The 26,687-nt window shown below is 38.6% G+C and overlaps 1 protein-coding gene across 3 annotated transcripts in view; it reads left to right on the top strand.

Annotated features, from left to right (window-relative positions):
* Positions 1-26,687, top strand: part of phkb (phosphorylase kinase, beta) — a 132,136-nt gene that overhangs the window by 41,234 nt on the left and 64,215 nt on the right. For all 3 annotated transcript variants that reach the window (XM_075471418.1, XM_075471329.1, XM_075471505.1), the window contains 6 exons: positions 935-1,030; positions 3,014-3,211; positions 8,757-8,814; positions 11,951-12,028; positions 13,770-13,928; positions 14,298-14,392. In XM_075471418.1, the coding sequence (XP_075327533.1) occupies positions 935-1,030; positions 3,014-3,211; positions 8,757-8,814; positions 11,951-12,028; positions 13,770-13,928; positions 14,298-14,392 (684 nt within the window). The remainder of the gene's footprint in view (positions 1-934; positions 1,031-3,013; positions 3,212-8,756; positions 8,815-11,950; positions 12,029-13,769; positions 13,929-14,297; positions 14,393-26,687) is intronic.

The raw sequence follows: 26,687 nt of genomic DNA, 5'->3' as shown, positions 1-26,687 counted from the left end.
GTTTGTTCTTGTGATTTTAAGCAAACTGTCCTAAATCCTAGACTCATGTGTTGCACCTGACAGTAACTTCACACCTACCACTGTGATGGCTCATTCCTATGCATTTGTGCGATTTTACTTTATATATACTATGCTAATCTGCTACAACATCAGAAAAGGTTTCCCTGAACAGAGCATTACCCTGACCGGTCATGCAGCTGCCTACATTGGTGGCCAGCATCTACTACTCTATGCAAATTGCTAAAGGAAAGTTTGCTGATTTGACTGGAAGCCCAGGCCTGTTCTGAAAGAAAAGGAAACACGAACTGGCAATATCCATACATAATGCATCAGGTTTGCATTAGGAACTGCTTAGTAGGTTGCAGGGATGACTTGGTTTTATGTCAGCACTGCTGACAGATGGATGAAGTGGACTGGACTGGCTTTTTAGAACCCAAGAGGTTTCATCACTTCTGCTGCTGAGTAAAAAGCATAAATAGCCCCCCTTATCGCCATACACACGCTCACACACACACACACAGACCGACACACACAGACCGACACACACACAACACTCTCTCATATAGATGATTAAGCGCACTGGACGGACAAACTGAATCATAGTTGTTCCTTTTTGTGTATGAAGACTTTTGAAGTGATAACTAACAACTCGGTGCTGTTCAAGCACTCCCACACTGTACTTCAACAAAGTGCAAGTCAAAAATATCAGCCTGGCTTTCCAGTGAAACGCTGTGTTTTGATGTGCAGAGGTGTGAGATGAGATGGATGAAGTTGTTTGAATCATTATTTTTTTCTGATAAAAATACCTGTCATGTGGGAAAGCTTGTGGGTGTGCACACAGAACAAGAAACTTTAATTTCTACTTTACCCACGGAGCATGAAACGTTCTGCTGTAGCCAAGATCCTGTCTCTGTGTGTGTGTTTTGTGCTGCAGGGCTGCTCCTGGTCTGTGATATTTGTGGATCTGGACGCTCACAACAGGAACCGGCAAACCCTCTGTTCTCTACTGCCCAGAGAGTCCCGCTCCCATGTGAGTCCAGCCATCTGTATACTGCATGCATTTGTCAAATTACAGTCAAGTCATGAAATGCAATGACTGTACACCATGTCCCATATTAGCTTCAACCCTTTCAGACCTGAAGTGGCTTCTAAACACTGGGACAGGTAGTGTAAATCCATATGCTGCATCATGTCTCAATGGCTTTAAAGACAAATAAAATGAAGCAAAATATGTAATCGTGGACATTTGTTTCAAATTAGCTGGATGTCAGTTTGCTTGTTCTTCTCCCGCTCATTCTTATCACGTTTTGAGGCTGATCAGAGTCTATGCAACACAGTGTACTGACCTTGATCATCCTCTCACACTGCATACAACAACACAAGCAAGATGAGACTTTTCTTAATATACTTTAACGACTCGCAGGAGCTATGAAATGTTGGAGTGAGAAAGTCAGAGCTGGAAAAAAAATAAAATGAATACCTCAGTGTTTTCCTAATATTGGTTATGCAACTTTTTAATCAATAATATCCAGTATTTTTAAATCTCATGTTGTGCACTGTCCACCCACACATCTTGTTCAGACCATCAGGTCATCATACAACGAGTTGAAGTCCATGCAGATTAATGAAAATCTTGAAAGGAAGTCTGCTCTTTACCGACTGTGATTGATCTGTACCTCACCTTAAATCATTAACTGTTTATTTAGAGAAAGTATGATGCAAATCGGATTTTTCCTTGTTTTGTCTTCAATTTTCGATTAGGCTATCAGATAAAATGATAACATGATAAAAGAATGTAAATGGCTTTTTGGCATTGAGTAGTGAGCTAATCTCACTTTGAAAAATGCACAACCTGTATCCACTCGCCCCTTTTTTTGTGAGCCAGAGAAGCAGCTGTGTGCCTAATGTCTACCAAATGGTACCCTGCCATGGACATGTCAGAGGTTAATTGCACACATCAAACAACCCAATGCACTCATGTCAGTATGTCAGTGGGTATAGTAGCTATTCAGCAATGCATTTCACACACGATTCTGTCTTTACACTACCTGAGCTGCTGGTAGTTCAGCACCTTTGAGAAATGACAAAAGTGTGAGGTGGCTGCAGAGTTACAGGGAGGAATGAACAAATGAAAGCAGGGGGGCAAATGACTTCTCTCCACTCCACCACTTGCAGACACTTTAGTGATTGCATATGTGTGTGAGAGTGTGTGTGCACTAAATGAGATTGACGTGAAGGAGCTGCAAGCAAGGAGTGTAGTGAGGGGTGAGAGACCTACATCGTGCACGACTATATCAAGATAAGAGAAATATGAACAAAATATCAGTACTGCTTTTAATATGTTAAAAGAATGAATTTCAATATTCAGCTCCTTCATCAATTGTGTTCTGCACACTCATATCCCATTTCAGTTACCGTTAATATACAAATTCAAGTTGTGTGAAGAATAGAAAAGTTTTGGACTAAATAGAGGTGCACCTGGCCCCTCTGTGAACTTAGGGGATTTATGCAAATTAGGAAGTCATACACTGCAAAGGAGAGCAGTTGCATCAAACAGTCAGCCATACCCTGAACACAAATTATGTCCTTTATCAGTTTGTTGAACAGTTTGTAGCAGTTCATGTCAGAAAGAAATATTCATAGGTGTTTGTTGTGAAGCGGGGACCTGTAGTAATAACAATATTCCCTATAATAAACCAGCCACAAATCGGATAAGTTTTTTTGATGCCCGCAGCCAGTCATAATAGTTGGGCGAATGTCAATATATTAATTCCTAATGATGGGTCTAATTGCAATTTAGTGACCGTAAGGAAGTATGGTCCCTACCAGTGTCATGACCATGCTGCAAAAAGCATATTGTACATGTCAGATAAATATCAGAAATAGTTTGAATTACCCACAAGATAGGAATAATCAGTTATTCCATATGATGCTGAGATATGTGATAAGTAATATATTCACCAGACAAATCCTTTTTGGATTTTATGTCAAGTAAAACTTTTCTCTCTGGCAGAACACAGATGCCGCCTTGCTTCCAACCATAAGCTATCCTGCCTTTGCAGTAGATGATGATGCTCTTTACAGTCAGACTCTTGACAAGATTGTCCGCAAGCTACGGGGCAAATATGGCTTCAAACGATTCCTCCGTGATGGCTACCGCACTGCAAACGAAGACAAGAATCGCTGCTACTACAAACCTGCTGAAATGAAGGTGGGTTGTACTACATTCTGTACCTCAAGGTTTCAAGAAGGCTGAACTGATAAGGATTTGTGATGAGAAAAGGATGTGGACCACTTGGTCCATTCTCATCTGTTGATGTAACCACACTTCGCTCTTCTCTATAGAAAAAAAGGTCATATAGAAATCCATGTTCACAGTTAACACATGTATAGGCATAGATTGTAAATCCTAAAGCACAGGTTATAACCCATGAATACGGAGTTACATGTCTTTTTATTAATGTCATGCCAACTCTAAAGAAATATTGCTTACTTATTCAGTCAGAGCTGGTTGCAAACTCACACAATGCAGCGACCACTCACACACTGATGGGGAAGTGCTGATTCCTGTTTGTCTCACTGGAACGTGGAGCCATGATAAGAAGCTGATCCCAGCTGTGTTGAGAGAATACTGTCTGCTGTGGAAAACAAATGAGGGAAGGGTTGAGTGTGCTCGTATAATGCAGTGGAAAAACTGCAATAATGCATCTTTTTGGCTTTCTTTTTGTCCTTTTTTTCTTCTTGTATAGACTTTTTTTTTTATTGCCTTGAATTTATTCCTTACAGGTATTTCTCCAACCTCTATAAATTACCTTCCGCTGCTTTAATTGCCTCTCTATTTCTTGTCTATTTCTAATTGTGGCAGTTCTGTGCCACTGTGGGTTCGTTCAGCAAGATAAATCCAGTGAGCCTTTCTTGGCAGTTTTAAGTATTTTTATTTTCACACGATTACACGTTCTCATGTGGAGTCTTCCCAGCTCCTGCGTCCGACTCCACATGCGGTTCCTCGTGTCTCCTTCCTCTCCCCCCCAGGTCCAGCTCGCTACTGTTTTTAAAAGGGAAGAGTGATTAGACAATTGGTTTCTGGTGTACTAATCACTCACCTGATGCTGCTTCCCTGAGCCCCTTCCACACCTCTCTCCTGCAGCTGATGCACCACGCCCCCTCCACACTAATCTTATTTTTTTTACCCACAATATGCCCCCAAGACCAAATATACTATACAGGTTTTAGATACATTTGTGAAAGACTTTTCATAAACTGATGACACAAATTAATTTGGACTTGCACGGAACCTCCCTGATGATGAAAAACAGCCCTTCTCATCTTTAAAGACACTGGCAAATTAGAGAGACATGACAGATAAGGTCATCAAGGCAAAACTCTACATTGAAAGCAAAGAATTTGTCACTTTCTGCCTGTGATTTAGCATCTTGTATGTTATTTTAATCACCCGTACATTTCACCCCAATCCTTGGTGAATGTGTGTGACTGAGTCAGTCTCTTCCAGAATATATGCTCATGAATTAGTGCAAATGTGAATGACCGTGCATTCATTGTCATTCTGTGAATCCCCCATGTTGTCTTGTAAAATTACATCAACTTCACGATCAGCTCACTGAACATAGCATGAGTGAATCAGACGCTGGACTCTCGATGCTAAACAAATTATTTCTTTAGCTCTAGAACTACCCTCCCTGAATTAATGAGGGGAAGATTGAGGTGGGCAGATATTATGCAAGAACAAAGTCAAATACAGCTTGAGTTTGTGTTGGTTTAGGAGTACTGATACATTCTGTTAAGGTCATCATTCTGCAACAATGATGCAACAAACATGGGAAAAGATCAGGTTAGTTGTTCACATACTGAAAGAGTATGACTCATGGTGGCTGCTTTTCTTTTTGTCGATGATCCGTCATTCTTTTGCCCTGTGATGATGTAGCAAAAAGCATGACTTCTGCTGATACATCCCCACTATATTTCTCCGCCTGAATTTTGTCAAAAGTCAAGTTTGGTAGCCAACTGTTACAGTTATCTTCTTTATACCACTCTCACAGAGACAATGTTTACATGGCATAAGAAAAAACAGAATTATTGTGTACAGAATACAAAATCATACATAACTGATGTTTTCAAAGCTGAACTAACACACCAAGCTAACACAGTTGGGAGCTGAATCACTTCTGTATGTCTCTGCTCAATTAGAATCAAACTGGCCAAGATATTTTGCACATGCTCCACAGTTCGAGTTTGTGCCGGGATTTTCGGTCAATAAATGTATTGTGGGGCCTGTGTACCTCAACACTGAGTTCAACTGCTTACTATATTTGAAGGAAAATACCAAGTTGCATTACAGCACCTTTGTCTGTGAAATAACACCTCATGAACAAGTCTTTTTTTTTTTTCACAAGTGCTGTCGACTTAAAGGTGAGGCTGAAATCGGTCAAACCAAATAGTAATTAACAAAACCACTTACTGTGGATGTGCTTGCTTGATACACCAATGTGAGCACTCGTGAGGCAGCAACTCTCAACCACTTTGCAATTAGCTTAATTTAATCCTGCAGTTAATAGGATACAAAGACTCTAAGGCTAAGAATTATCAAGCAGTATTTAAAGCCTCAGTTCCTTCAGGGTCTTTCCTGTCCTCGGTTCTTCCAACAAGCGCACAGATTTACTATGGAAGACAATGATGAAAGTTTAGTTTCATAAACTCATGATCAGTCCTGTCATTTCCCTCTCAACTAGAAATGGTCATATTTTTACTTCTACCTCAGCAAAGGCTCCCCTGCAATACAAAAGCATCCAGTTCTATAAATAGAAATTGGGCCAGACAGCTATTTATTCTACTATTAATACAAGATTATGACATGACAGTCATGTGTATTGAGACAAGCTGTATAAATATTTGCTAGTTTTATTAATAACATTACAAATGCAGTAGGCCCATGTAGAATAGAGAGTCTATGAAATGTTACCCGCTTTGATCAGCCACCACACAGAGTAATTGAATGCTGTGGGAGTGTGATACGGTGTGGGCTCATTCTGGAGAAAGAAGGCGCAGGAAGAGCAGGTGAGGTGTCCCTGCAGAAGACATTGACTGAAGTTGTTGTTGGTGTTTAAGACAGAATTCACAGTAGGGCAGAGCCTGTGCTCCTTGTCTGTTTACCATTGACAGAGAGCAGCAGCAGTCTCTGTGACAGACAGTTTTACCAATCAGTCAAGCTGCTCAAGCACAAAACACAAGGGAGCCCTGTGTGTTTACAGCCTCAAAGGGCAGAAAAGCACAGGCCTCATTGAGTAAGTGCCTCAGCTCTCACCCCATCACTAAACACACCCACCCTGCATCTGGTTTTCTTTATGCATTCTCCTGTCTATCATTTTTCTACCCCTCGTCCCTTTTTCACCACCCGATGGCTAATAGCGCTTCTATTCTTTGCTGCAGAACACAGTTTGAGGCAGGGCATATCTGCATTATCACAGCATGCAGACAGACCATTTAAAGAAGAACATGCAGAAAGACAGAAGTACCTGCTCGGTAATAATGGCAGCCTACTTCTACTTGGCATTATTTTGCATTTGATGTAATCCCCACACTGTCTTTCATCAGTGTGGGGATTATTGACAAAGACTGCGTTACAAAGATAGTCAGAACAAATTACATTTATCGATGGATGGACTGACATGCACACTCATAAACACAAATTTACACAGATGTTTTGTACTGAGAGTTTTTTAAATAAATCATTCAAATTTGCAGCTTCTTTTGATCTCTTTACCATCTGACAAAGATGATTTGTCGCTTAATCAAACATGTAGAGTCTGAAAAAAAATAGATCATGTGTTGACGATGTTTTTGAGTTGATCCTCTTTAGGTGGGCATAAAAATGACAGGATTTAAAATAATCTCTGATTCACTTGACTGGTAACCGCATGGTTTAAGGTTCATGTTTTTTTACATTACAAAAAATTTAATTACTTTTAGTAGAAAGTTGCCAACTAATAATTTGTTAGATATTTCTGTAGCAGAAAACGGCTGCATTGAGAGGACACCAACCTTGAATTCTTAAAATGCTGGAAAACAACCAGCATTGACCTAGTTTGACCTAGCTGTTCTCATAAAGGATGAATAGGATGTACACTCATTATAATAATCTCATATACTTGCAATGATATCATTCATTTTTCACTCTAAAACTCTTCCAACAGATTGTTTCAGTGTAAATGATCACAAAGTTGAGCAGCAACGTTTTTTTTCAAGAACTTTAGACATAAAAGTGAGGTTGTAATATAGGGCGATAATTAGCTAACACTCCTAGATCAAGAGTAGGTTTTTAAGTAAATATTTAATTACAGCAACCTGAAAACTCTGTGGTACATAGCTTGTAAACAAAGCCTTTAGCCCGATGGCAGCTGAGATAGACTCCACCCCCGTGCAACCTTCAATAGTAATAGGCAGCTATGGTAAATGGATGGATGGGAAAAGGGAAATAACACAAACCGTATTCAGTTCAGAAAAAAGATTGTCTAGATACAAAGAAACAGCAGCAATTGTCTTGTCTCATAAGGCTAATCCTGACTCATCAGTTAACCTCGATTTTTTATTTATTTTTTTTTTTTTTCCCCACTTCACATGGCCAACTTCTTGTGAGGAACGTTGCTTGATTTGGAAAGATGGAGACAAATGAGAAGAATTGTGTGTGCTCTCATTCGCTACTCTGAAGAGACAATGATCTCTCTCAGTGACCGACCTGAGAATGACATTTCACACTTCATCATGTTGAATCAGCAGAAAATTAAAAAAAAAAGTGTGTAATTACTGTAAAGACAAGGACAATAAAATTGTTGACTGGCCCCACTGACATCAGCTTGGTGTATAAACTCCTTAAGATTTAGAAACCAATCCACCAAGCAATGATGTCAATAGAAAATTCTCTCCATCTGAGCTCATCAGGTTTCATTGCTTTTAGGTGACAGCCAATTAGCTGGTCAAGTGGCTGCATAGTATTTGAAGGAGATGCAACAAATAGTTCTGATTTAAGATTGTCAGACTCTTGTGTGTGCTTGGCTCTGCATTTCAAAGGTGTGCACTTGCTCATTCAATTGACAGATTTATTTAAATGTATTTTGTCAGACTGATACAGACTCACCTATAAAGTCAGAATAATCCACTGATCCACCATTTTTCTCAGTATTCTTTATGCATTTGTCCTTGCTTCATAAACTTTGTGACATCTCAGACCTTCCGATGTATTCCTCATAAAACAAGTCTGGAAGAAAATCTTGCTGTTCTTCGTTTACTTTGCTTATCCTAATGCATCTTGTTCAAAGTTTGGTTCTACGACTGAACTATAAGAACAAAGCACATAAATTACAAGTGACTTGAAAAAAGAAAAAGAAACATGAAAAAGATGTCATACTCAACCACCCAAATGTGAGCAACAAAACTAAATGTAGCAGACAATTCATTTTAAAATAATCATGTGAAGTAATATTGATAATCAATCATTTGTATTTTAGACCCATTTTTATTTGATTTTCTTTAGTGATGCAAAGTGAGCAGAAGACATAACATGTTTGGGGACATTAGTGCCATTCCTCTCCTGTCAGTTTTCATTCACAGTCTCATGTCTTCTTTGTGCTGTACTGTTTCATATTCGGTGTTTCTGAAGTTCAGTTATCTGCTGCTTTTGTTTCAAGGTCCACTCTTTGTGACACAGTAAAGCAATAATTCCCTCTCTTTCTGTTTTTCTCCAGCTTTTTGATGGAATCGAGTGCGAGTTTCCCATATTTTTCATCTACATGATGATTGACGGTAAGCCTTGTTCTACCATTGTTGCTGTAATAATCCCTCCAGAGGGTCATTGGCAAGATAGAAGTCAGACTTGTAGCATTTGACAGGAAATTGCATTCAGCTGATTGCCAGGTTTTAGGGACTTAAGGACACAATTTTAAAAATATGTGATTTATTAAATGAAATGAATGAGCTTGTGGAAATAGATGCAAATCAAGGAGACTAATTTCCCCCACAATTTCAAGCATCTGTTGATAATCCTCATGTCTGTTTAAACTGTTTCAACATTTATAGGAGTAACACACAATATAGTTTATGGCTATATGTCTATAGGACCATCCTTTAACAACTTGAAAAGATATACATTCCTATTAAAATGACCTAAACAAGTAAAATGAGTTTTTAAAAAGTAAAAGGCACTTTAAAAAATAATGTTTGATTTAAAAAAAAAAAAAAAAAAAAAAAAAAAAAAAGTTTAGTACAATTTAACTGAGAGTGCATTTTGTGCCCTGAAGACCATCCCTCTTGCTATGTATATGTTTAAAAAAAAAAAAAAACCTTAGTGTTTTAACGCTCTGAGACCTGATGCAACATTTGAAAAGAAAATACCTCAGATCTTATTTTAATTTGTTTCAAAGCTATGGGACCGAGTTTTAAAGGGAAAAGGGGAAAAGAGTGCAGTTTTGGGATTTTACCCGAAACAAAGAAACGGGCTGGAACAGCTAGCAAACCTGCTCGCCTGTGCTTCAGTTGATAGCTAGTAGAATTTATAGTCAAGAAAAGGACCAATAACACAAAGAAGTGCATCGATCCATTCATCCATTTTCTATACCTGCTTAATCCAACCCAGAGTCGCTCACACTCACTCCTCGGGTCAATTTAGAGTCACTAACCTTACATGCATGTTTTGGCCGGTGTGAGACAACAGTGCTAATCACCACACCACCATGCAACCCCACAGCAGTGTAGGATTTTTTTATGTTTTTATTCACAATATTTTTATAATTTTTTAAGAAATTGAAATCTAAAATACATTAAAGAGTACATATAAATTGCAATTTTTGAGAGTATTTGACCAGACAATGGCAAATAGATGACATATCTGTCATTCCCATCACTGTGTATTATAGAGCACCACCTCCAACTAAGGCCAAACTATTGGTCATCACAGTTAATCAGTCTTTTCATCACAATATCAATATGGAAATCGCCTCTTTATCCTACTCCCTGACCATAGCTGCAAAAAACATTCATCAACGTCATGATCAATGACCAGCTGTCTTGGCCGTGTTTCGTCTGTCTGTCAGTCATGTGGCTTCGCTCTTTACAGGTTGTACCTCATTCAGTAAGCAACCTAACTGCTCTACAGTCTGTTTATCTCTTAAACTGACTAATGCAATGCTCCTCTAGCAAGTCTCCCAGTTTGCACAGTGAAACCCTGCAGATAGTACTGCGCCTGGTGTTCAATCAGCATAAAAAGGGCATGGCACGCCACTACTTGCTGATCTTCACTGGTTTCTCATGTCTGCCACTAATAAAGAGTGAGTTCGGGATCTGCAGCCAGCCATTTAAACTCAATCATAAATAAAGGCTAATGCTCCTTCTAGATCTCTCTGTTCCTCAAAGGAATGTCATTCGGCATCATCATCCCTACTTGAATCTCAGTCCAGACCAAATGTTCAGTTTAATGGTGGAACAAGCTATCAAATGCTATGAGAGCAGGGGTGTTCCTTTCTACTGTTAAGTATATCTTCAAGCCTCATCTCTTCCAAGAATGCTTTCTTTCCTTCCTTCCACACTAAACTCAAATTTATTCTGCACTTCTGTGCCAATCTTGTCTACTTGCACTCTTTACTTTAAATAAGTTTAGTTAAAGATTCTTACTGGATTTCTTAGTGTACTGAAGTTTGAATGATGTTTCTCACTTGTAGGTACCTGGATAAAAGTATCTGCTAGATTATTACATTCAATCTAAAATATATGTAAAAAAAACAAACAAAAAAAACACTTACAAGTTAACTTGACAGTAGTAATGCCAGAGACATAATTGGGATTTTTCACATATAAATAGTCATATTATCTATGAGTTAGATCATGTTTTTCACTTGGAAGCACACTAATATTCGGTCACTATACAGTATTAGTAAAAAGTTTGAACACAACATTCTTTCAAATTTGCTGTGTCCAACATTCACTGGAACTCTGTGTATTGTTATAGCTCACTAATGTCTATTTTACTCAACTGATGGCTCCGTGGATGCTAGTTTTCTCTTATCATCCATCCACTTTCTATATCGGCTTAATCCAACTCAGAAGGGGCTGGAGCTTATCCCAGATGTCATTGGGCAAGAGGTGGGGGGCACCTTCCATCACAGGGCCACATAGACACAAACAACCATCCACGCTCACACTCACTCCTTGGGTCAATTCAGAGTCACCAATAAACCTGACATGTATGTTTTTGGGCACTAGAAGGAAGCCAGAGTACCTGGAGAGAACCCACATATAGACAGGGAGAACATGCAAACTCCACACAGAAAGGCCCCAGCAAAGATTCCAACCAGGAACCCTCTTACAACCCTTTTTAACAGTGACTGCTAACATGTTCTTCTCAAATTTGTTTATTATTAATTTTTTTTTTTCTAATAATCAGTCATTGTATAATTAATTGAGCTACATGACAATTTGAATTTCCCCCACGGGTATGAATAAAGTATTTTGTTTTCTATTCTATTCTATTCTATTCTATTCTTTTACTGTGAGGTGGCATTGCTAACCGCCACTGTGCAGCCCTGGTTTCTCTTATGATACTGCAAATTAGATTGTGTCGTATTCAGAGTTACATTCTGTGCATGTGCACAATTGATCAAGTTCACTGAAGAGTCAGCACAGTGACAACGAATTCATATATCTGCACAGAAGCTCTTGTACACACCAATATTGACATTTGCGAAATACGCATATATGGAGAGTCTTAAGTTACTAACCTTATAGCCCTGAATTATTTATGTTATGCAAAAATCATTCCCACAGAAAATTTATATGAATGTAAATGAAATGTATTTCTAGATTTTACTCCCTCTGTGAAAGGAGAAAAAAAAATATCGTCTAAATGTTTTATCTATTTATAGTGTGTTTGTGTGTGTTTTTGTTGTAGGGGTGTTCAGAGGAAACAAGGCACAGGTCAAAGAATACCAGGACCTCATTGAACCCATCATCTTTCAGTCTTTTGAGGGTGAGTTATCACAGAAATACACAGACACGCAATCACTTACTATCTTATTTGGCATATCAATATGGTATATTCTGGTGCTTTTAATTTAGCCGCTGTTCTCACTCCCTGTTGAGATAAAAAATGTTCTTTTATTGAATTTAGTCATACATATTCATAAACCACATACTGTGACCAAGCTCACAAGGGCATTACATTCTAATGAACTCAGCCTTACCTAATGAGTATAGAGTCTGGCTTCTATATTCACCTGCAGCCATTAGTGTGAGGGAAGACTATCAAATAACGGGGATGTCAAGAGTTTGGAGTTTCTGTTGTTTTCGTCATAATGGATCAGCAAAAACTGTAGTGCAGAAAAATTAATGATGTGACACAGAGCTGACTTAAGCTGCCCCACATGTCTCAATAGTCTCCATGTTTGCATCAACATCAGCAAAACTAGACAATTAAACTAATTTCCTACATAAACACTGGAGAATTTCTGGAGAATTAGAACAAGACTTTATCTGCTGTTGCTCGTGTGCACATGCACTGCAGCAGGAGATCCTCTACTGGCGATGCACAGAAATGTATTAAATGCACAACTGAAAATAATCTAGAGCGGTACCTGTGTAGAGCACACGGGATGCGGGACATAATGCAAAATGTACACTTTGGAAATTGCCGTGTTCCATCAAGAGGGCTTTGAAAAAATTAAATGATGCCTCATATATTTTTAGATATGACATAATTGCTACATGTATTATTTAGTAATTCTGCAATATCAACGAGGGAATTGAAAGAAACATCAATTCAATAGTTCAATCAATAGTAAAGTTGCAAAGAGTATGAAGCAGTAGTTCTTTTAAACACATATTCTCTCATCATAAATATTTCACAGAATCACATGTGGGCTCATTTGGCCATTTTAACCCAGCAAAATTATCTGGTTGGAGTCTTTTGAAATGTTGTGGACCTTTGCTTTATTCATGTGCGTGTCCTTCAGAACATGTGCATGTTTTTCATGGAAAAAGGGATACGAGCTCATGATCACTCACCAGCTTCCCAATCTCTATTTGCTGCCAGTTGTGTCAACCAAAAGGTTGAAGGTGCGTCTTTGTTGCGGTGGTGAATTGTGTTTCTCTCATCTCACTCTCAAAGCAAACTGAGACAGTACCCCTCAAACTGTACTTTGAATTTGCACAGCTGTGTATCCAACGCTGTCAGAAATGACCTTATTCTTTTAAAGTGGTTCAGCAGACTCAACACATAAAGTACATAAAGAGAGATCTGTCAAAAGCACACTTCTGCACTTCAGTTCCTGACAGGAAAATCTTTTTTTTTTTTTTTTTTTTTTTTTTTTTTTTTAAGAAAATGGTTCAGGTAAATACAAGTTTCAATAGAAAGTTTCAGTGGCATGCATTACTTTAAGATTAAATTATTTTGTAAGTAGGATGGTAAACTAAAAGGAGATTGCTAACATTAGCGGCGGGATTGAAAGAGCCCATAACTCATGTATTTGTGATTGCTAAGGTGTGAAGATGTTTTTCTAAAGTGCAAAATTGGTGCAAGAATTGCACTCATAAAGTGGAAGTGAAATTGTTGCCATATTCTATGTGTTGTCATTTCAGACTCAATCATGAAAATCATGTTTGTATTGCAAAAGTGGTGTAGATTTTCTTTTCTTTTTAAACTCAAATATACTGTTCGGAGACGATGCAGTCAGCAGGCACAAATAATTCACTGTTGTTGTCTCTAATGCCAGGCCATGCCGTAATCCCCAAATACTACCATGTACCGGCTGACTTTGTGGAGGCGGAGCAGAACAAGCATGGAAGCCAGAAACGTTTCCCTAGCAACTCTGGCCGTGATGGGAAAATGTTCCTATGGGGTCAGGCTCTGTACAACATTGCCAAGCTGCTGGGTATGTCTATGTCAGTGCTGGATGCTAGTGTTTGTACCCTAATATGAATCTGCTGTTCTTAATAATCTTAATAATGCAAAACAAATTTGACCTTAAGGGTACTTTATTGGATTTTATTGTAGCACTTTACTTGTGTCAAATAAAGTTTTTCATCATTTATATACAGTATATGTAATTATTTTATATACTGCTTTATTCTCCCATTACGTGAGCTCAAAGATGCATTTTGACAACTCTACTGTGAGTGGGAAATGTAGTTTTAGTTTTTCCTTTGCTAGATTTTGTTTCTTGAGTGTGATTTAAGTATTTTAAGAGTACTGATATTGACTGGTTTCAATATTTGTGTGTATGTGTTTTTATATATTGCAGTTGATGAGCTAATCAGCCCTACAGACATCGATCCCATCCACCGCTACGTGCCCCGGCAGGACCAGCGCAATGTCAGCATGCGATACTCCAATCAGGTACACTTACATAGATCTGTTCGTGACTGCCATCACTTGGCTTTCATCTGAATTCTGGACCTTTTTTTCCTGGACATTGCTTATCTTTCTGGTGGAGACCTTGGCTTTTTTTCTTCCAGTTTTGCTGTGGTTGTTTTAAAAAAATCCTGTTTTCTCATCTACATATTCATTGATTCCAATCCGATTTTATTCATAAAGCACTTTAAAACAACCACAGTGGACCAAAGTGCTGTACAGAAAAGTAAAAACAAAATTAAAAGAATAAAATACAAGAATAGATTAAAAGACATCAAACAGATATACAATTAAAACAAAAATGATACTAAAATAAACAAAACGACTTGTTTGAAATGACTATTTTCACTGGAGTATCAAACATGGTTCAACATGGACTGTTTCGCTGTTCAGAGGTTTAAACTAAAAGATTGTAGGTAGGTAAGGTGGGTGGGGGTGATCTTAAAAAGCTAGGTCCTCCTCCTTAAACTTAGCTAGCTACATACACTATAATGCCAAAAGTATTCACTCACCCGTCCAGATAATTAAATTCAGGTGTTCCAATCACTTCCATGGCCACAGATTTATAAATTCAAGCCCATCGGCATGCTGACTGCTGCTACAAACATATGTGAAAGAATGGGTCGCTCTCAGGAGCTCAGTGAACTCCAGTGTGGTACCATGATAGGATGCCACCTGTGCAGTCCAGTCTGTGATTTTGCTCGCTACTAAATATTCCACAGTCAACTGTCAGTGGTATTATAACTAAGTGGAAGCGATGGGGAACGACAGCAACTCAGCCACGAAGTGGTAGGCCACGTAAAATGACAGCGCGGGGTCAGCGGATGCTGAGGTGCATAGTGCGCAGAGGCACAACACGGCTCCCCTCCTCGCTCTTGTTGTTGCATTGAACGCCATGTTCCGTTCTTGGTGTGATAACATTACAGTATCAGCATGTTTCCAATAAAGATGTCGGTCTCCAAGTACAAGTATTTAATGGCATTAATATATACAAAATGTTTGAACGCTGTAATTACTGATACACGCACATTACTATGAGTTACGCTGTATATGTATGTCCAGCTGGTCCATTACTGTTGATGAGAAAACATTGTTTACTAGCATCTGTTGCTAACTTACTGCTCTACTCTGCCCAAAAAAACAAAAAATCCCTCGTGATTTAGTAGTGTAAACATCTCTATTTGTATATAGATGTAGTGTTTTTGGTATGATTGGAGGAATAACTTCGTAATGTTTGTGTTTACTGTGTGATATAAACTCATGTCAGCAGCAGTCATGACAGTGTGTTCTTAGGCAGCATAAAAGCATACATAAACTTACCCTTCACCCATGTCCTGTTGAAGCCTTGATGTTTGGAACACTCTGGCAGCTCCTTCTCGTTCAGGGTCTGATTCCGGATATAGTAGCTGTGTTCTGTCAGAGAGGGTCACTTTCTCTTTGCAAACTTTCTTCCTCCCCCACAGTTGGCTGAGTTTTTTTCGTAGTCAGGTGGAGCTATTGCCTTTCTTAACAACAACCAGAGGAAGGGAAGAGAGGGGGTGGGCAGTGTGCTCATGGTCTCTGCCCCTGGAAACATCCTGGTGTCAGGTCAGGTGAGGTGAGGTTAGGTGAGAGAAGGGCCACTCTGCTTTAACAAACAGATATTGACTCATACATTTCAAGTAGACCTCAGGAAATTGTATCAGTTTGTTATAAAAGGACATAATATGTAACCCTTTAGGTGAGTTTCATAAGCACTTGCGTTGGACATGCATGTTACCAAGTTGAGATATACACTTCCACTTCCTTTATCTAGATTCCACTTATCAGTCTTACTTTCCACTCTATTGTGTTATTCATATGTGCTGAAGTCTTAATTGCATTTCAGCCATCACCAGGGAAACAACAGGAGTAATTTCATTTTGCCTTGCTGAGGGCTGAGCTTGCAAATGAGGATTAAACTCAGCTGCTCTAAATGGCAATCATGTCTGAGGTTTAATCTGTGTCAGAGATAGCCGGCAGCTCTCAGAATCACATAGATGAAGGGTGGAGATGCTTATACACCTGCTATATGTTGAATTTTGTTGCTTGCTTAGGAAGATAATGCCGATACAAGGCATACAGAGAGAATAAGTCCTTGGAGGTGGGATGAACGCTTCGGCAGAATGAATCTAAAGATTTGCAGAAAGACTAACAAAAAAAAAAATTTGCAGCCTTTAATTTTAATAGGATGCCTTTCTGGACTGGATCTTTATTTTCACTTCTGAGATACTGAACACAGTTGACAGAATATTTATCAAAATCTACATCTGTGGATTTTTCAGTTAAACAGTGATGCAGGGATCAAAGAGAGATGATCAGTCTTTTTTTTGGTCAGAATCAAATCACCATCAGACCACTTATATGCAGCATGATCTCTCTCTGTAGGAAATAATATGAAAATACGACGCGCTGTTGTGCCGGCAGCTTTGCTTCTATGAACTGAGCATCTAAACTAGTGTGCCCTGTGGGCCAAAGCCTGCCTACACTCAAGTTTTGTCAAGATTTTCACAGGTTTATATCACAGCAAGCCCTTGTGGCTGCTTAGATCTTTGGTGTTGAAGTTTGTAAACCTGGCCTCTGATGGTAGCAGACGCCACCCAGCATGCAAGATTATCATGTCATGTTTAATGTGTGAATGGTTTTAATCCAACTTAACATCTGTAAAACCCTGATTTTTTTTCTAGGTCATTTGAAATGGCATTTAAACTCATCAAAATGTGTTAATGAGGTTAACAAGAAGCTTAGCTTAATAATCTATTATATTGCTTAATTTTGAAGGCAACATTTCATAATTGAATAGCCTAAGAGTTGCTACTACTACAGTTTTAGTAACAAACTCTGTAAACGGCTATTTATCCAGATGAGAACTCACAGCCTTGTCAAACATAAAATGTAAGACATGCTTATTTTTTGGGTGATAAATAATGGCAAAGTAAGCCATTTAACAGTGAATACAAAGCTTAAATCTCACTCTGCTTTTTCCATTTAAGATACTTCTACCCAAATTTTCTACTGTGAGAGACAAACTCTCATTAACACGTACGCAACAGGACTGCGTATCACAACAATCATTGTGTCCATGCCTGTCAGCCCTCAACTTACCACTAAATACTGACGGTAACAAAAATAATAGCATTAATAGCTCTGCCTCTGGATCCTGCTGAAACTAAAGCTTTAATTTTTTTTTCTCAAATCTTGGTGAGAATCCAGATGCATGTCATTTCCTTTAAAGCATCCATCCATCCAGTTCAGGGTTGCAGAGGGGCAGGAGCTGGGGTGAGAGCGAGAGGCGGGATACATCCTGGACGGGTCGACAGTCCATCACAGGGCCCCACAGAGACAAGCGAGACGAACAAGCATGCATGCTCACACTCACTCAGTTTAGAGTCACCAATTAACCTAACATTTTTGGACTATGGAAAGAAGCCGGAGTACCCGGAGAGACCTTTAAAACATAACAGAAAAGTTAAAGGTAAATAGTTTCCAGAGTTTCAAGTAAAATGTTTCAGTTGAACTTCAGTAGAAATGTTTGTGTTGCAGGGGCTTCACTCTTCACTCTGGGAAACATTTAATTCGATTCAGTTTTTAAGCAGTTCCACCTGAAAGCTAATGTGAAGGGTCTTTTATTTACCTTGAAAACATGAATGCAGCATTTTAACATATTTTTTTGTGGAAGAGGGTACCTGTATTCTTGCTCTCAGTCAGGAGAATTTAGCTCTGATTGTTTATTCATGCAGCTAGAGCTTAGCTGAGCACCTCACAGGGTCAAACAGCCACGCAAATTGCAAGCTTCTTTGTCTCTGTTCCCCTCTATCCTCCGCCATCTTCCCCACCTCTGCTCTCCCTTCTTTTTCATTGCCTTTATTTTTTTTTTAAACCATCTCACACTGGCTCTTAGTCTTTTATTCTTTCTGCGGATTTTTTTCTTTCTTTTACCTCTGAATCTCTCTGCCTCGCACCTTCTCCGTCTCAGCTAGGCACTTAGCTTTCATGTTGCGTTGGCAAAGAAGCCTGAGATGGGTTGAGGAAAAAAAAGGAGTGCGAGAAAAGTAGCAGGAAAGTGGTGAAGCTGAAGGAGGTTTTTGCACTTTTTCAGTTGATTGTTTTGGGTTTTAAGCAAGAAATGTTTGCTGTTTGCGTGTGTACATAGCAGCTGTCTAGTTTGCTCTTCATCACCCACGTCCAGTGTTTGGTCTGCAGGCAGAAAAGGCACATGGGTATGCAGAGCTTTCACATGCAGTTAGTACCTGATTTTACTCTTACGAATCTTCCCCACCGTGTACATATAATTTGCCTGCCCTGATGTGAATCTAAAAAAGAGGGTACGTGTTATACATGCAAACATCTATCTCTGTACATCATCATCTATATAGAAGCTTGTGGTCTACTTCTGTAGTTTCAGTTGTCTGCAGGCGAGCTTGCATATGTGTTTTATTCATTATTCAGTTCTAGCCAAATGTTTCACTACCGCCTTTACGTCCCTGCTTCAGGTCATTCCACTGGGGAGAATGACTTGCTGCACCCATTAATAACATGCGACACCTTTTATCAGGTTCCCTTTGGATTGTTTGACATCAGCTCTGACATTCAGTACATCTGCAAAAATAAATGGTAAGCTTCCACTCTCTTGTTAGTTTAATGCATGAGTTTGATAATTTCCAACAAAACACCGTGCTACCCCATTTCTACTTATCATTTTAGTACTTGTAAAGAGAAACACAAAAGATACCAAGAGATCATTTAAAGTCTAAATTAATAATCAATAACGTACTTTGATCAAAATACCACAGGAGGAACAATACAACTGCTCATTTTACAACCATGAATTAGTTCCTCTATTCATTGTGACTTTTTTAAGCAGCAAGTCCTTTAATCAGAATTCCAAACTACTTGGGTAGGGTTAAAAATAATAATGGTCAGGGCTAAAATATATTCTTTTCCCCTCATGGGTGCCGTTTTTACATTTGCTCTAACAACCACTAAAGGTTTCATATTTTTCTAACATAATAACTGTCCTATCTGCCTGCCTGAGGGCGTGGAGTGACCCACCCACTTTACATAGCGGCCCCAATCTAAGTTCCATGATAGTTTTGGTTTTACTCTGTTTTTAAATTGGTTGTAACTTGAGCTACTTGGATATATGCTCTGAAGCACAGAATCTTTTTTTCCCCTGATACATCCCTTTTTAATTAAATCTGAAATCTTGTGCATTTTTGAGAATGACATTATTACATAATACGCATTCAGTTTTGTTTTATTGACCCATTGTTTGAATCCCAATTTAATTGTACATGCTTGAGTAGTTTGGATTTATAATGTAAATAAAAAAACATTCATGTTAAGAGGCGCTCAGAAGGAGGAGCGTGTGGTCTTGTGTCAAACTTGAACTGTATGAAGGGTAGGAAAGTGTGATTTAGTATGTGAATGGGGTATTTATGCAACTTTAATGGATTGTTGATGTAAATGAGTCTTTTACTACTGCAATGAACTTTAAGCTTGTTGAACAGACTGTAACTACCAATAAAGCCAAGCATTTTAAATTATTATAGAAGCCATGAGGCAAATTGTGAGAAATCGGCAGTCATGCATTATTACAGTCTTTCAAGTCCCTCTGTGTGGAAATGATGGGTTAAAATGGATTATTCTTAAGCTTGACTTTGGGGATAAGGGCAGCTTTTTCTTGATATGCATCGGCTACAAAAGTGCTGCAGCAGCAGACTCTGAGGGGTTTTTCTGCAGGAGATCCTCCGTACACCAGGGCTGTGAGGGTGAGTCAGATGAAACGCACTGTGAGAAGCATGGCATGACATCTCACTGACAAACATGCAATAACACACAGCGGGTGTAGCAATTGAGAGGATCTTAGAAGACATGAATGGCTGTAGAAGTGAATTAGTTGCGTATTTCTCCAATGTCACACACTTGCTTTTAATCTTGTTCCCTTTATGTGCTCAGCGTTTTGGGCATGCTCACAGTGTCAGTTTGCATTTTTCAGTCTGTCTTTTCTCACACATTATCGTTTGCTCCATCTGTCTCTTTTGAATTTTGTAATATATCTTATATCTATGGATATCTATAGATATATTCCGATGACCAAGTTACACCTCATTCACTATCCAAACACATGCAAGAAACATATGTGGGCGTTAAAACAAAGGAAGTGACCATTCAAATGTGACGTAGAACAATCTTAGTTGCTGTCGTTAGATTTTTTTTTTTCTTGGTTTGACATGCACACACACACACACACACACACACACACACACACACGCGCGCACACACACGCACACACACACACACGCGCACACACTATGTGATAACAAGGTTAATAGAAAAACTGTTTGTATGTACTGTTGGAGCCATCAGTCATTAATCAGAGATAAGGTGTGGGTCAAGAGAAGCCCTTGGTTGGATATTACAGGAGCAAACACACTTTTTCACTGCTGGGATTTATAGAGGAAGAAAAGGAAAGAATGATGGAGGTCAGAAAAAATACGAGGGGAGCGAAGGAGTGAGTCCGGAAGATGCATCGCTCTGTACGTTTAGTGGTTTTCTTGGGGTAATCCTCTCTTTTCATGCTTTGAAAGCTCAACATTTAAGACACAAATAATAGGTTCCATAAGCACAAAATTAAAACTAAATCCAGGATCTGCTTCAGTGCCATCACTGAAATAGAGGACAACATTTATGCAATATTTAGCAGCTTTCAGCTCAAAATTGGCTACATCTGGTGGACTCTCAGCAGCTCTCCCTAGCCTCCTCGTTAAAACACCTATAGCCTCTCATGATACCAGTTATCTCCAGTTCACCTGCAAAGAACCTCTGTGAAGCCGTAGTTCTCCAGTGTTTATAAGGCTATAAAAGACTAGGAGTACCTGGTGTTTTTCTTCAGGATTTGTGATGGTGAAAAGGGGTGGAAAACCAACTGGAACCCCCAGGCCTTTAACCGACTCCAGGAGGCAGATACATATATAACTTTCTCCTAAACTAATATTTATATCAAAACAATGTGCTCACCTGTTCAACAGAACAGAATTTAAGATGAAAGAAAACAGACAGTTTCACTTGAATAGTGCAGAGTTCTTATTTTTTATCATTAGTTTTTCTAAGATAATATAATTTAATTGTCAAATGCAGTCGTATGTCACAGCCATGCGTAATGGCTATGGAAGACCTTGCTAATAAGACCTCACAAAATAAAAAATGTATTTTGATACTTGCCTTCTTTTGTTCTGAAAAATGCACTACTTTACGCTTCCAGAGAATGTTTTAGGAAAATAGCCAACATACCGTACTGCATATGTACATCCGTGTCTCCTCTCTGTCATCTCGCTTGGCTGTAAGTCGCTTTGGTTAAAAGCGTCTGCAAAATGACCGTAATGTAATGTAATGTAATCTCATTGCTGGCTGTATGCATTCATCCCTTAGAGATAAGGCAGAAGTTGGTTTTCTTGCAGTTCTCCTTCCAAATCCCTGATTCTGATGCACTTTTCAGTATAAAACAGACCTTTTCTCTTCCTCACTGTCTCCGTTTTTCTAGTATATAAAATTTCCTCGCTGTCATTTTCATCATTGCGTCTGTTAAATTTTCATGCAAATAGTGTTTTTATTAGCTAATGACCAATTAGTGTCTACTCTTCCCAAAAAAACTTGAATGGAAATCAGGTCTGAATGTGATGCTGTTATGTTTTTTTAACCACATCTTCTCCAGACATATAAATGTGGGAAACAGTTTGCACATTGCACATCTTTGCATTTGTAGGTACACAGTTTTAGTAATGAAACTACTCATAGTTTTATGCTTCTGGCCCATTTTCGTTGTATCATAATGACAGGTGATGTGCTTTTTTTTCTTTTGTATTTTATGAAATATAAACAAATTTATTTCTAAAAGGGCACAGTGACTCTTGTCTTAACCCTGTTTTTACAGCTCTGCAAGAAAGTTTCCAATCAGAAAGTATGATATGTTTATATACCTGTCATCACAACCAGGGCATACATACGTAAACACAGTCAACGCCAGTCATACCAAAAATACTCTAGCTCCGTATATAGATATAGATAGGTACTTAATTCATCCAACAAGGAAATAGTTTGCCAATGTAACTGAAAGCTCAAAACAGATGCTAGTAAACAGTGCATCAACAGTCATGGACCAAGTCGGAGATGCACACCATGTAACTTGGAGTAATGCATGTGTACCGTTAAGAGTTCATTGTAGCAATGAGAGTGTGTCTGGTGTTGTGCTGAAAACGGACCTTTTCCACACAGCTGCAGAATGTAATCGTTCTAATAATAATAAAATCAATCTTTCAAAAAGTAAGAACAAAGATTTCTTAGACGTTGGTGTAATTCCTCTTTCTCTGTTTCTTCAGTCCAGCTTTGAACTGGACCAAGTTGTTAAAATGACCAGATGAACATACACAGGCTTTAGCTAACTCAACACATTTCGTGGAGAAAGACTGAGGGAAAGAAAGCTCTAATTCCAATCTGCGCACAGTCCTAAACATCCATTATTTCTTAATATCACTATTCTGTTGTTATTTTTGTTTTTTTAGAGTAAGCTTAAAAAAAATAGCTTAATTTTCATTTTTGTTTGTAAAAACTTAAGCTGTAAAACTCAGTTATATTAATACATTGACATTTTTTTAACTCTGACCTTTCTTATGGTTGTTAAAGCTAGCAGTGAGAGATTGCTTAACAACTCCAGGACAACGTATTTTCTACATAATCAACCTCTGTTAATATGTCCCCTCTCTGTATTTGCATAATCTTCCCTTATATTTGCAAATACTAACCTTACAGGGAAAGAGATGCATCCTTCACACACTCCCACAAATGTCAAATTCAGCCTATTGTGTCTTTTGGCTACAGAACATGTGAAGCTTCCCATCTGTTCCTGAATCTTGCTTCAGTTCTAAAGTATTCATGGGTTCAATAAAAGCCCCATTGTCTCTGTGACTGTGTATCCTGTCTATACTCGCTGTCAAGATAATGGGTTCTGATTAAGGCAAAAAAGTTGTCAACTTGTCGAGTTGTCTTTCTTCACTCATCTATTTAGTCAAGCTTTTATTTCTTCTTAAATAACAGGAACTCTGAGATTTATCCTATAATATTTTAACTTCACTCTACAGTTAAAAATCAAATCTCCTTTACTGTACAAAGCACATGTAACATAGATATGTCACTGAAGTGAGTCCAGATGGGCACTCCCAAACATTTAGTAATCACTAACTGCTGAGCTCCTCTTCTGCGATACCATCCAAAACATCCCAGTAATGCATAGCATAACATTAGAGCTTTGTGCATCTTTTTCTTATTTCTCTTCATCTTTGATGTTTTTATGGCAGTTACATGTGACGTGAAAACATGTGCAACTTTCTTGTTCCACTGAGGCCAGAAAAATCCCAATTCATGAATCATATACGATAATATTATGGAGACTTTCACTTTCAACATGTTTACACCTACATCTGAAGGGACTCAAATTCTCAGTTATGTTCTGTCACTTCACTGATGCAGCATTTTCACTTATGCATCAAGATGCATCTTAACTAGACATTTCTGTCTCTCTAAATGTAACTCTTATTTTTTCATCTTGCCGGCATTACTAATAACTATATGATTTGGTCATAAAAAAAGCAATGTACTAAAATGACCAAGTTCTGTTATATTTTAAATTGAAAATTTCACTGAGTAAAGTAATAATTTGCAGGGGAAAAGCCATTAAGTTAAACTGAAATAATGTTTCGTACATTTTATGGTGCGACAGCAGCAGCTCTGTGCTGTGAACTCAACAATGTTCAGCTGCTGATGAGGCAGGTGCGTCGTCTGTCTGCAAAAAGATACCAAGAGATCATTTAAAGTCTAAATTAATAATCAATAACGTACTTTGATCAAAATACCACAGCAGGAACAATACAACTGCTCTTTTTACAACCATGAATTCCCTGTCATACAGGGAAGTAGTGCGTAATCTGGAAAACACAAAGAGATCACTGCAAATGAATACCTTATTGGACGCTAATTTTTAGGATCAATTAGTATCAGTGTTCTTTTTTTTCTTTTTTTTTTGGGACAACACAAATTCATATCAGATATGTACCATGCAAAGGTGAAAAATATTGAGTAAAATAGCTAAAGAAGACAAGACTGATAATTGTTAAAGGGATAGTTTGCCTCTTTTGACATGAAGCTGTATGACATCCCATACGAGTAATATCATTTATGAACATTGACTTATCCCCCGCTGCGTCCTGTGAGCCGAGTTCCAGCCTCGTTTTGGCGTTGACAAAGGTAGTCCGGCTAGTTGGCTGGGGGCACAAAAATAAAGCGTTTTGCTTCTCAAAACAATATGCGTTAAAAGAGTAATACATTTGCATCACAAAATCATTCTCCAGGAAAAAGTCAGACCTCACAATCGCTTGGCGCTATTTTCTCTCCCTTTGTATCACTGCGTGCTGCCACCTGCCGACAGCCGTACCTGTTACGGTGTTTACTGCTCGGTCTGCACTTTGGTCTGCACGGTCTACACAGCACGCAGTGATACGAAGGGAGAGAAAATACCTCACAGTACGCAGCAGGGGGTAAGAAAATATTCATAAATTATATTACTCGTATGGGATGTCATACAGCTTCATGTCAAAAGAGGAAAACTATCCCTTTAATACATACATTAACCGACCATAGTCGGTGACAGGTAAAGTAACACAGCTTGTTTTGTTAGAAAGCAGTGACCTGCTTTGAAAACCAGAATCCTGACATTCACGTGGATGCTACTTTGACACTTTCCACCGACAGTCGTCTGCAATTGTCATTGGAGTGACTATTCAGCAGGTGGTCGTATTGTTGTTTCTGTTCTGTCGTATTTTCACCAGTCATAGCCCATACAGAGCAGCTGGTATTGTGAGCATCGGCCGCTGTTATACAGGCCGACTGTGGTTTATTTAAAAATGTGTCTGTTAAATTGAATGTGCGAATGCAGAGATGAACTGTGTCAACAGACAATAGTGTTCAGCTGTGCTCCTGAGCAGCCATTGTAGTGCTGCCTGAGGCCCAATTATTATGGCTCTTCAACATTGTTTTATTTGCTGTAAACACAGATTTCTCAATTTTATGATATACAGTACTGTGCAGAAGTCTTGAGCACCACCTCATTATTTTAGATTTTGCTTATGATATTTTCAAGGGTCTTAAGTAATAGTCCTCCAAGCTTCCTTAAGTCTGTCAAAGTTTTTCTTTGGACATTGGCTGCTTTTTCACATTTTTCAATCCAATCTTTGTATCAGATCATTTTTAGGGAAAAATGTTTTTTGCTAAAGTCCCTTATCACTGAAATGTGGATCATTCAAGCATTTGTTTTGATCTTAAAACACTCTACTACTAAAAGCCTGTCACAAAGACACATAATTTAGTATTTAACTATGTAACACATGAACAGATCTGAAATCAGTAGTGGCAGTGATCTTCGACTTTTCGAATAGTCATTGAACTATAAGAAATCGAATAGTTTATACGACTGACATATTGTCACATAATCTGATTCCAACAGCAGCTGTAGTAGTATTTTCCCTTGAAATGCACATCCCTTACCTGACACAGGACCTGAGAGATGAATCTGGTCCTTCAGTTGATCCATCTACTGAATGTCTCCGAAGAAGGATGGATGTCAAGAACCTATTCTGAAGGAAGGGAAACGGAAGAAAAGGCTGAAGTTTGCCAAGAACTGAACTGAAAATCAGTGGCAACAAATCTTATGGAGTGATGGATCTTCCCCAGAGTCTGGACATCAACGTTATTGAAGCACTGTGGAAACAAGGTGATAGAACAGAACAAAAGGCAGCCAACATCCAAAGAAGAGCTTTGGAATGTCATTCAAGAAACCTGAAGAACTTTTTCTAAAGACAAGTCAAAGAAATTACAAGTAAGCTCACCCAAGAGGGTTCAGGCTGTGCTGAAGAATAAAGGTGCTCATACCAAATCTTTACTTTCATCCTCGTTAGAATTGTACACAACTCACATGTTTCAATTAATCACTGCAGCTCTCTCACATTTTCCTTTTAACATATATATAGGCTTGAGGGGTGGCTCGAGACTTCTAGCTTTGTGATTTTGTCCTTGTTTTCCATTCAGACTGCTACAGTCAGCTAATTTTTTTTATTGAACTTGATGCAAAATGACGCAGTTTCACATATACAGTGTGAGGAGACTAATGATGCGATCTTCTGTGCCAGTAAATGAACTAAGTAAAGAGGCAGCA

This window comes from Odontesthes bonariensis, chromosome 1, assembly GCF_027942865.1.
Source record: "Odontesthes bonariensis isolate fOdoBon6 chromosome 1, fOdoBon6.hap1, whole genome shotgun sequence".
NCBI classification, from domain to species: domain Eukaryota; kingdom Metazoa; phylum Chordata; class Actinopteri; order Atheriniformes; family Atherinopsidae; genus Odontesthes; species Odontesthes bonariensis.
The sequence above is the reverse complement of the archived record's forward strand: the minus strand, read 5'-3'. Positions and strand labels throughout refer to the sequence as shown.